Genomic DNA, 11915 nt, shown 5'->3' with positions numbered 1-11915 from the left:
AGCTGTCTGAGCACTTAACTAAATAAGTGGCGAGTGAGTAGGCTCTCACATATGCAATGGACATTCTCATTGCATTGAATCTCAGTCCCGAACTATTAATGCTAAAATTTAGAGGACAAAGAGAAATCTAACCTAGAGAATGGATCTTCCCTAAAAGGGTTTGAAATAGTTGGGGTTTGGGATCTTGCTCAAGTCTCAACTAAACATCTCAAATTTTAAAAAATAAAATAAAATAAAATAAATAAAAATAAAAATTAAAGACCTAGATTCAACTCCATTTTTAAGCCAATCAAATCGATATTAACAAATGTTTAAGCCAAAACACAAAGACGTGGTTTGCTTCCATCTCCAATTCAGCAACATCTTCAACTTCATCTTCTTCTTCGTATGATTGAAGAACAATTAAGACATTTGCTAGTTACATTCATAAATTCTAGTGAAATTTAAAACTATAGATGAAATTATTATCATTTCAAGTGACTTTTTTTCATGTCAACTTATTTTAAAAAGAAAAGAAAAAAAAATAAAAAAAAGGAAAGGTCTTTGCCTAAGTGTGGTATATGATTACTAAAAAAAGAAAACTATTACCACATTTGCAATTCTGTCGGTAAATTATCAACAGATATAAGTTTTAAAATACCAAAAGGTATAGATAACAAAAATCCGTTGTAGTCTAGTTGGTCAGGATACTCGGCTCTCACCCGAGAGACCCGGGTTCAAGTCCCGGCAACGGAACTTTTGTACAACCATTTTCCGTTATAAAAAAGCGGAGTCGTCTTTGCCTAAGTGGTGTTTCGCACAAGATGCCTCAGACCAGAAAAAAGACCCCCAAAAGGACAACTCACTTTTTTTTATTTCACTTTGTCTTCAGACAAAGGCAACCTTGAGTGGAACAATAATGGCGTGCAAGAGAGAGGCTTTTGAGTTTTGACAAGCCCCAAAGCGAGCAAGGGAGACCCTTCTTTCATGAAATTGGCATCACATCATAAAGGCATCTAAATCCTTTGCATCTTCAATTACATTTTAGAAACTTCATTTTGGCCGACACCCAACATCTTCTGTTTTTTTCTTTTTCTTTTTTTTTTTTTTTGACATTTGTTTTTTTTGTTCTCAAGACAAATATATTAATTATGTGATGTGTGACTTGAATTAAAGTTGGTAGGCCTCAATGTTTTGTTTTTCTCCTCCTCATATTCAAAAGTGTCATTCCTTACACGTGTTGTTGGTACTGAAAAGATAAGTTTTCTCTTTTGTATAGAGCTTTGAGTTTGAATGATTTTCATTGGACTACTCTTTATCATGCTCGTCTTTGCTTGTGAATATAAGCTTGTTAAGTTGAACCACATAAATCTTGGTGTTCTATGTGATTGTCAAGCTGAAAAATCAATTTGAGATCATTTTGACATTTTGAAAATCATAGATTATTCCAAGTGTCATTCTTTTTGACATTGAATGAACAATCTGAGTTCGTGAACAAATTTTGCAATATATGCAGTCTATGCAGATATGTGACTGTAAATTGTGGTTTACAAAACAAGACATTTGAGTAAATCATCAGTGGCATGAATTGCAGGCAAGCAATGGTGATCTGTGACCAAGCCTTCTGGTAAATAGGGCCCATCAGGCATCAGGCAAGCATATGGCCTAGCACAGCTGTAAAAATGATCTACAATACACAAGGACTTGACTTGTATTGGATCTTCTAACTCCTGGGATACTCAAAAACAAGGCCTTCTGCAACACTTCTTGCTCTTGCATGACCAAAAAGTTTTCCCACAATAGCCAATGCAAAATCTGTTACAGTGGCAAGTCCCCTGCTTGTAATTAGTTTACCATCAATAACTACTTTGGCATCATTCACTGGTTCCTTGGCAAGCTTGTTTATGACAGACGGATGAGCCGTGGCTCTCTTATCCTGCGTTTCGCAGACAAATGACAAAGCTTTAACATACGAAGGTTTGAAGCAGGATGATATCAACTGGTTTAAACTACCTTCAGTAAACCCTGTTTATGCAAGACTGCCGGCGAAGAGCAGACTGCTCCAAAAATTCTTCCAGCTGAACCTTGTTCTTTGAGCAGCTTCTTGAGAACCTTAGATTTGTGTAGCCTCTCATCCCCAGCAATTCCTCCCTGAAATTTGCAATGCAAAACTCTTAAAAGGATGAAGCGTGGGAAAGGAAAAATAATATTTAGGAGCATATAATGCAGAAAGAGTGACTTCTTTTGGGCCACGCAAAGATATATTTGTTTGACCAAGACACCAAGACGAATATCAATGCTAAAATGGGAACTCAAGATCTTTTAAAAAATCCCTACATCCTAAAAAACTAATACAAATGGTGCAAGAATGCTACTTGTATTATCCAAAAGAGAAGTTGGTTTATCTCACTGGAAGAATGATTAGATCGTATATTGACTCAGCAGCATCACCAATTAACGTATCAGCAACAATTTTTGTGCCTTGAGCTGCCAAAATCTGCACAGATTTTTCAACTGAAGCAACCACAACATCAACTTTCGCTCGCCGTAGAATATCTGCAATAGTTACTACTTCAATCACTTCAGAGCCGTTTGCAACTGGAATGAGGACCTGTATAACCAATGAATGATGAGAAAATGTCTTCAGATTTAAACCCTGCACTCGCTCAAGCGTGGGCGCGCACACACTATGAAAGAAGGCCACATCCACTTATGTTAGATTACCAAGGATAAGACTTGTCTGTGAAGATAAGCCATGTGAATTTAAAGCTGGAAGAGCAAGCAACAAAACAAAGAATGCAATAAAACAGTAAGACATGACAATCAGTCTCAACCTTAAATGCCCACCTGGTTCAGCGACCAGATAAAATGAAGAAAGCAGCTCCTATATCCTATTCAAGTTTCTAGAGAAAAACCATAATACAATGATGGATAATTCTTTGTTAAAATTTTCCTACTTAACTACATATCTATGGCTAACAATTCTATAAAGGAAGGAGGCACTAGTGCTGTTAATAGTTTAGAGGTCAGACTACTAAGAACCTATCAACCACAATTATCAAATGGGATTGCTCACTTTCAAATTATTTCTAGCAATAATTTATGCCAAGAAATGATCTTTTGGAGGTAAATAATGGCAAGGAGATTATAAAGAAGAACAAAAAGCAGAAATTTTGAATTATCTTCTCTTGCTCATTTGTAAAAAATCATGCAAAATGTCTATTGGAAAATAGAAAGAACATAACCTTCATATATTCTCTTAGGATCAACGTGACAGTAGGAAATGGAACAGGGGTGCCAAATAAACCAAGCTGCATATCCGTATACACAAGACTTATTCAATTAAGTGGTAAGTAAAGCAACTTACACGAGGGGTGTGGTCAACAGACCATTCAACTTTGTTGAACTCTACCTTTCTAGGGTTATCATCAGCAGTAGACATCAACTAATACAAAAGAACTAAAGAGTGTTAGCTCAAGCTAAATAGGTAAAGACCATATGACAAAAAAGGGGAAAAAAATAGAATATGTAAGGGGAACTCTGATGTGAGTGAAAAGATAAATTCATTATTTCGCCTTGTTTGGCTAGGCATGTTTTTGTTTTTGTTTTTAAATTCATATTTTTTGATTTTGTAAATAGATTTGGCACAAATTCACAAACTCAAAATTTTGCCCAATGTTTTAAAAATCACACAATACATATGCATCAGTTTCTTAAAAAATCCAAAACAAGAATGAAATTTGGCCCATCCAATGCATCGGTTTCTTAAAAAATTCAAAACAAAAATGAAATTTGGCCCATCCAAACATATTTTTTCAGGATGCCAGATGCACAGGGACGAAGCACATTAACCACTTTCCTTTCTATTCATCTTTAGTACACTTAAATTAAGCCATTAAAATATAATACCAAATTCCGAAATATATAGTTGTATTGAACATCTCCCTCTCCTTGCTATCAATGGTAATGAGCCCATAAGGGGTAATTAAAGTACTCTTTGACCTCCCCTTTTTCATTCTGCTTTCTTTACTGTACTCCATTTTCTTGGTTCTTTTATCACACTACAGACAATCTTAGCATCAGAGGTCACTTTCATAAAATTCTTCTATACGGCTGATTTTTTTTTTTTTTTTTGGGCCGGTGGTGGGAACTATGCAACAGATCCATATTGAAGAATCTACAGAATTTGCAAAACAAGAGCATTTTAAACCTCAATTGGACTCAGCCTCATAACAAGGGGGATCTTCAAACTATACAAGTACTTATCTATTGGTATACAATTTGAAATATATAATTAGATCAGATAAGATCTGAGCAGGTTGAATAATGTATTGAAATCCTACTAAAATTCCCACAAACTATTCACTCTACTCTCCATTTTCCATTTTTTTGAGTCAATCTTGTTATTTAACGTCACAGCTTCCATAGATTATGTCAGAGAGAAACAATGCACCTACAGCCATGATGATCCACATGCTTTATTTGCATACCATAACAATACTGATATCCTGAGAGTCTTCGCTTCCACAGCAAATATGAAAATAACTATCAAAGAATAAAGACCATGCTGCAAACCATATTAACCCAACTAGAGTAGTTGACCTTACCAATAATTGTCCAACCTCGTTGGCAACTGACTCTCCGAACAGCTGCTCTACCAAGGAAAGAGCAAACTCAAAAGTGGTTCCGGGACCGCGGCTTGTTGTAAGCTCCCCAGAAACTTGAATAGTTGACTTAACAGCCCAGAAGTTTGAAAGCTTGTCCATGAATGCAGGGTGACAAGTTGTCTTCCATGAAAAACTACGACACAATTAGCCGAAAAAATATATTGATATGCATAGATTCATTAAATTTTAATCAAAATCAAACCAAGTAAGCCACCTGCTTTCTTCTCAGGAGACCCCAAGGCAGAAGCGTGACTGCTGGAGCAGCACAAATAGCCCCGTATAGCCTCTTTTCCTCGGCCTGGTTTTTCATTATTTTCTGCAGAACTTCACAGTCTCTTAAACGCACAGAGCCAGGCATTCCACCCTAACAACAATGCAGATTACATTAACCACCAAAAAAACTAATTGTCAAACTAATTTGCACAACTTATTAGTCTACAACCAAATTCCAATGTAAATTGATTAATCGGTCAGTAAGCACCCAAATAAGAGGGTATGCAAGTGTAACTATATCATTATGGCGACAAAACCCCAGCTAAATCTCGCACCATTTTTTATTTTCCTTTCATTTTGAGCAATTTATTTCAATAATTTCCTAGTCTCTTACACTCTTTACTGTTACAAACTACCCCTATTACCAACTACCTAATCTTTGTCATGGCAATACTACTTTTGGCTTCTAACTAAAAGAACAGAAACTGTAATTTTAAGGTTATGCATGAATATAAACAAACAATATTATATTGTTCTGAAAGCTAACCGGCAACGCCACGAGATCGAAAACTTGATCTGAACAGGTCGAGATGGAGGTGTCAGCAACCAGCTTGGTGCCACTAGAAGCTTCAATCTCAAGCTGCGGCTCCACCGAGGCCACTGTGACGTCCGCACCAGCTCGTCGCAGAACATCAATTATAATAACAGCTTCCATTTCCTCCGTACCAAATCCAATGGGAACCAACACCTGCCCCGCACAAAACCACACAAATAACAAATCTTTAGTCTTTCTAAAACAGGAAAGCTTCTTAAGAAAAAAAACACAAATCTAAAGTTATAAACCCATGTAACAAATTTGAAAAATTGTCCATTTCTTTCATCAAAATTATCAGCAACCAAATGGATAAACAAGTGGATTCTGAAGCTTGTTAACGAAATGGAGAAATGGGTGTTGAAGAAAAGACCTTCTTGGGAGGGAGAGAGGTGGTTGTGTCAGTTGTAGTAGCAGTAGTTGTTGTTATGGTGGTGAGTGTTGTTGAAGAGAGGGTTTTAGTGGGGTTTGAAGTGCGTTTCGGGGTGGTGGTTCGTTGCTGTTGAGAAGGCATGGATGCGAAGGATAAAAAAGAAATAGCAGTTGCAGAGGCAGCCATTGGAGAGCGCTTATGAGAAGAGGAGTTGAGAGGAGGTGGCCAGAGCATAGACGAGAGAGACTCCATTGATGCTCTCGACTCGCAGAATCAGACCGCCTTATCCGGGTTTTAGCGTGTCTTTCCGGCTTTAAACGTATCACTCGATTATCGGAAATTATTCACAGTGCTCTACTCTATACGATGAAATCACCTTTAAAACCTCTTTTCCAATTACAAAGAATTATCATTTGGGATAAAAATAATTCATACGATATTTTATAAATTTCCTCAAATTTCACCTATTATTTCTAAATCTTTTAGACGTCATAAACTTGTGGCGACCAATATTTTTTTTTAAATAAATAAATAACAAATATGATGTACTAATATTTTTTTTTTTCATTATAGACAGCCCAAATCACAACAATATAAGAGGAAGAAAAAAAAAAGGTGACTTGCAAACCACCGTGATCGAGTTTCAGTAAACCATCTCTTTTTTCTACAAGATGATCCGGTCACCCTTACATTGGTCATTAAAGATGATTGAATAACTCTTCTCCTTTAGTCATATAGAGTGGTTTGAGACCCCATAAATTGGGCATTGTGATGAGTGAACCGCTCATTTTGGTCATTGAACTAATTCAACAGTATGACTTTTAGATAAGGTTGAATTACACTCTTTGGCCAAAGGAATAGTTTGGTCATCCCAATAACCACAACAATGGCTTATACACTCTTCTTGTAACTTGCAACCCCTTTGATTATCGGATTGTACACAACCCTTAAATCAATTATTAGGGATGGTCGAAAACCGTTTTGAGCAACGAAATGATTCCACCACCACTACTAACCAATTTAGGGGTGGGCAAATTAACCACCTACCGATTATCGATCGCTTACCGATCGAGAACCGACCAACACCACTTAACCGATGGCTGGTAAGCGGTATGACTTTTTTTCATTTCTTACAAACTCGGTTTAGTATGCGAAATAACATTTTTTAATCAAACCGACTTTACCGACATTACCAAACCGACATTTGGTAACAAAACAAAAAGTTGGCTGAATAAGTAGGTAAAAATTTTCACTTTACTAACAATAACTGTGCAAAATGTGAAAACCCTATTTTCATAATCGAAATATCCGACTCCCTACTAACCACCATAGTGGCTTGCACACTGCTTATCTTTGTAAACTCCAACTTAAAAATTACTAAATTAGCCCAAATTTTTATAAAAAAAAAATAAATAAATAAATAAAATGCTACGATTTTTTATGACAAAATTGCGTCTAAAAGGCAAATTCCAAAAAAAAAAGCATGTCCGCTAACCGAAACGGATATGCATGACAGATAAGCGCTTATTACATATTGATCAGAGGGCGCTTACCGGGACGATAAACAGAGCCAACGAGTCACTGACCTTGGCCTCTCAGACACACGCACAGAGCGAGAGAGAGAGAGTGAGAGAATCGAAATGCTTAGGGTTTTGGCGAGGAGAGCAGCTGCTTCGGCTTCATCGCATCCATGGACTGCTCACTCAATTCAGAGACGGCAATTCTGCCTCGGAGTCCTTCCCGACGGCGTCGACCGGAGCTCCGAGTCCTTCGCTCGCAACTCACAGGCCATGGACGCCCTCATCTCCGACCTTCATTCCCACATCATCAAGGTGCGCGTCCGTGCTTGCATGCGTGCGTGTGTGTCTTTGTACATGTGTGCGCGTGTGTGATAACCGAGCGATTGTGTTTGTGGAAGGTTCTGAGTGGAGGAGGAGCAGAGGCTGTGAAGAGGAATAAGAGTAGGAACAAGCTTCTACCGAGAGAAAGAATCGATCGCCTTCTTGACCCTGGTTCTTCATTCCTTGAGCTTTCTCAGGTTCTGTCTTTAATTTCATTTCGTTTATTCAGTCTCTCTCCGATCAGATTTCGTGCATATTGTTGAAAGTTACCCAAATGTTTTTCGTTTATGCACGTGTTCCCTTGTCAATTGATTGGGTTTGATGCATTTTGTGATGATTTATATCAAAGCCAGATGTTCTGTGTTGGAACTCAAATTCCGTAAATTCACCCTATTTAAATTAAATATTTTTGATGTTGGAACTATTAAAGTATAAAGTATTGATTAAACGATTAAATTTACCTTTTTTTTTTATGAGCTTAAATTTTTAGGATAAATGATGATTTAACAAATATGAGGTGTCTTTGGCGTGTAATGGTGTGTTTTATATATGATAAAGCTTGCAGGCCATGAGTTATATGAAGAATCCTTGCCATCTGCCGGGATTGTTACTGGAATAGGTCCGGTGCATGGACGGCTTTGTATGTTTGTGGCTAATGACCCAACTGTTAAAGGAGGAACTTATTATCCCATCACCGTTAAAAAGCATCTTAGGGCACAAGAGATTGCGGCTAAATGCAAATTGCCGTGCATATATCTTGTTGATAGTGGAGGTGCTTTCCTTCCTAAGCAGGCTGATGTCTTCCCCGACAGGGATAATTTTGGTAGAATTTTCTATAATCAAGCCATAATGTCTGCTGAAGGCATTCCCCAAATTGCACTGGTATTGGGTTCCTGCACAGCTGGGGGTGCCTATATACCTGCAATGGCTGATGAAAGTGTAATGGTCAAAGGAAATGGTACTATTTTTCTAGCCGGGCCACCTCTTGTGAAGGTTAGTTCCTGGCTTTCTGGTGTTTGAAAATGCTTCATGGGGTAATTCCTGGATCCGTTTCATGATTTCTTGGTATCTTTTGTGTCTTCCGTTTGTTAAACGGAGTATTATAAAGTGTTTTGCACATGTGCGCTTGTGGAATGTTGTGCTTACATGTATGCATCAATTAGTTTGTCTACCCTCCTTATACAGCCATAGAATGTTGCAACCAGACGTTCTTCCCTGAGATTACAAACGTAATGTCTCAAAAATCTATATGCTATTCTAAAGAAGATGTTTCAATAGGCTGCAACAGGAGAGGAAGTGTCTGCAGAAGATTTGGGGGGTGCTACTGTGCATTGCAAAACATCAGGAGTTTCAGATTATTTTGCTCAAGGTTTTGGTTTTGCCATTCTGCCTTTATACCTTAAAAGCACCACTTTCTGAGTTCATTATGATCTTCTCAGTGCTTTCTGCTTATTTAAGACTCTTTATGCTTGGCATGCCATTTCGATTTAGAGAAATTTGTATTGTGAGATTCAATTTACCGGATTTGAACTTTAAAATTCATGTTTGAAGTTCTGTATTTCTTGAGTTATTAGAAACTCCCTTTCTCTCTCTCTTCCCCCTCTCTGTGTCTCTTTAAGAAACAAGATACAAGCTTTTTGTTCTTCACAGGTTGGTGATCATTTATGTGTTTATGCATTCTTGTAGATGAACTGCATGGACTTGCCCTTGGGAGAAACATTGTTAAGAACTTGCACATGGCTGGGAAGGAAGGGCTGTTAAGTAGATTGCAGATTGGAAACCATGAATATAAAGAACCATTATATGATGTAAAGGAACTTCGTTCCATTGCACCAACTGACCTTAAGCAGTCCTTTGACATACGATCAGTTATTGCTCGCATTGTTGATGGAAGCGAATTTGATGAATTCAAGAAATTGTATGGCACTGTGAGGGCTTTTCCATCACTTGAACTTCTAAGTTTTTATGTGTTCGCTTTTATTTTATATTTTTTTCTAGTCTGTGTTTACTTTTACTATTTATAGATTATGTAATCTCCATTGTGTCTTTGCAGACTCTTGTGACGGGTTTTGCTAGGATTTTTGGACAACCAGTTGGAATTGTTGGAAACAATGGAATATTATTTAATGAATCTGCTTTAAAAGGGGCTCATTTCATTGAACTATGTACTCAACGAAACATTCCTTTGGTCTTCCTTCAGAACATTACTGGATTTATGGTATGTAGTTTCACTGTTAATGAAGCTTTCTAACATCTCTGCATCATTACAGTTTCAAAGAAAAGGGACTGTAGGAAAAAGGAAATAAAAATGGACTGAGTCAGACAGTTCAAAACAAGGTTTGTAAGATTTACCAGAGATCTCTAATCCAAGTAATGGTAGTAGTCTCTTCTGTTGAACAAAAGAGAGGAGTTTGAACCATATTTTTTTAGCTCAACAGAAGCTCCTAGTTTGTTCTCTTTTTTTCTTTTTCTTTTTTGCATTTATACTTGTAAACTGTCAAAATATGTTGAGGTACAATATTTATGGAGATAAGTCCATCCAAGTTGGTAAAAGCTTGGAACAATAACGGTTAATATTCATTTGGTAGGTTGGCTCGAGATCTGAGGCAAATGGTATAGCAAAATCTGGAGCAAAAATGGTTATGGCAGTTTCCTGTGCGAAGGTTGGTGCCTCTCGTATTAAAATGTTAATTTCATTTTTATTCTTTTGTAGCATTTGAGATATAAAACCTATGGGGTTTGTGTTCACCTTGTTATTTTATAATTACTTATGTACTTTGTAACTTTTAAGTTTAGACAATTATCTGTTAAAATGGCTCTTTCATTTATAACTAAAAAAGAGAAGAGCAAAAGAAAGATATGAAGGAAGTGATTTACTCCTGCACCTTTTCCAATCGTTGTGTTTAGGTTCCCAAAGTCACCATTATTGTTGGTGGGAGCTTCGGTGCTGGAAATTATGCAATGTGTGGTCGTGCTTATAGTCCTGACTTCATGTTCCTTTGGCCAAATGCCAGAATATCTGTGATGGGTGGTGCTCAGGTAGCCTTTTCACTCAATACATTCTTGCATATCGCTGGCGTGTAAATGAGATATCATGTTTTGCTTTGAGAGATCATGCTTCCTTCAAAACAAGCCTACAAGAACATAAGACCTGCCTCTCTTTGAGATGTCAATTAGATATCATGTTTTGCTTTGGTGTAAAAGCATTCATGTAGCCAACCCCATTTAGGTGAAGTAAGTAGAGAATAATTTCGAAGTCTTGAATCTAGAAGTCTAAATTGTTTTAGGTGTAGATTGACATATTTTTCTTTGAATATTCAGGCTGCTGGTGTGCTGGCTCAGATAGAAAAAAGCAACAAGAAAAAGCAAGGGATTCAGGTAGAAGCTTCTTTCTGTCTTTGAGGAAACATGACTTATCTTATTTCTCCATAACATCAGGGTCATCTTAATTGTCTGTGTGTGGTTTGCATGATTTGATATAGTGGGACAAGGAAGAAGAGGAAAGATTCAAGACAAAGGTCGTGGAGGCTTATGAGAGAGAAGGAAGCTCTTATTACTCCACAGCAAGGCTCTGGGATGATGGAGTTATTGATCCAGCAGACACAAGAACAATCATAGGTCTCTCCATCTCTGCTTCTATGAACCGTGCCACAGAAGATACCAAGTATGGTGTATTTAGAATGTGATAAGCTATCATTTTCTGTGTTTGGAATGTGATGAGCAATCATTTCCTGTATACAAAGTGGCCAAATAGCTGCTGCACAGTAATCCAGTTGTGTTCCTTTGGCATCTTGTATGCTTTTCTGTAAAAGAACAGAAGGGAATAAATTCAAAACTTGTGGAAGCAAAATTTCCTTTCATCTTAATGTTCGAATATAGAGCATTCACATCCCCCTCAACAAAATCTGTTTTTAGCTAATTTGACTTGCTTGCTAGCAAAAAATCACCAAAGCTCCTTTCATTTGGCTCTCCAATTTGGAGAGGCTTGTTGAAAAATGCTAGGCATTCAACAAAAGCCAAAAAAACGTTTTTTATTTTTTATTTTTTATTTTTTTATTTTTTTTTTATAATTATTTATCATTCTCCTCCGCTCAAACGATACCCCCCAAAAAAAGAAAAAAAAAAAAAAAAATTTGTGGAAGAATAGAGAGTGAGATGTATGGTGTATTTGAAAATTGGATAATTAAAACAGAAAAAAGTGGCTTTTTGTTAGACAAATTAGTTAAGTTTAAGGAGTCGAATGTGAATGA

At 37.1% G+C, this 11915-nt stretch overlaps 2 protein-coding genes and 1 non-coding gene across 4 annotated transcripts; 2 read left to right on the top strand and 1 right to left on the bottom strand.

Moving 5' to 3' along the window:
* The first annotated feature begins 662 nt into the window (after positions 1 to 662).
* On the top strand, positions 663 to 735 carry TRNAE-CUC (transfer RNA glutamic acid (anticodon CUC)). The gene has a single exon. It is a non-coding gene; the product is annotated as a tRNA-Glu (tRNA).
* Positions 736 to 1409: 674 nt separating this feature from the next.
* Positions 1410 to 6187, bottom strand: LOC132179869 (protein DJ-1 homolog C). The gene is made up of 8 exons (XM_059592660.1): positions 5825 to 6187; positions 5407 to 5607; positions 4861 to 5010; positions 4587 to 4766; positions 3347 to 3424; positions 2390 to 2590; positions 1993 to 2130; positions 1410 to 1915 (listed from the first exon to the last, which is right to left on the bottom strand). Exons 1-8 carry the CDS (start codon positions 6074 to 6076, stop codon positions 1703 to 1705), a joined length of 1413 nt encoding a protein of 470 aa, XP_059448643.1. The 5' UTR covers positions 6077 to 6187; the 3' UTR covers positions 1410 to 1702.
* Positions 6188 to 7318: 1131 nt separating this feature from the next.
* On the top strand, positions 7319 to 11525 carry LOC132178587 (methylcrotonoyl-CoA carboxylase beta chain, mitochondrial). 2 transcript variants are annotated; one of them, XM_059591037.1, is made up of 10 exons: positions 7319 to 7656; positions 7743 to 7862; positions 8224 to 8658; positions 8944 to 9034; positions 9352 to 9593; positions 9719 to 9883; positions 10254 to 10328; positions 10573 to 10704; positions 10987 to 11043; positions 11148 to 11525. In XM_059591037.1, the coding sequence occupies exons 1-10, from the start codon at positions 7465 to 7467 to the stop codon at positions 11349 to 11351; spliced, it is 1713 nt and encodes a 570-aa protein (XP_059447020.1). In that variant the 5' UTR covers positions 7319 to 7464; the 3' UTR covers positions 11352 to 11525. The 2 variants fall into 2 exon arrangements, with proteins under 2 accessions (XP_059447020.1, XP_059447019.1); XM_059591036.1 differs by having other exon boundaries at positions 7319 to 7862.
* Positions 11526 to 11915: the final 390 nt, after the last annotated feature.

This window comes from Corylus avellana, chromosome ca4 (assembly GCF_901000735.1).
Source record: "Corylus avellana chromosome ca4, CavTom2PMs-1.0".
In the NCBI taxonomy this organism is placed as follows: Eukaryota; Viridiplantae; Streptophyta; class Magnoliopsida; order Fagales; family Betulaceae; genus Corylus; species Corylus avellana.
Note: the sequence above shows the minus strand (reverse complement) of the source record. Positions and strands in the feature narration are given on the sequence as shown.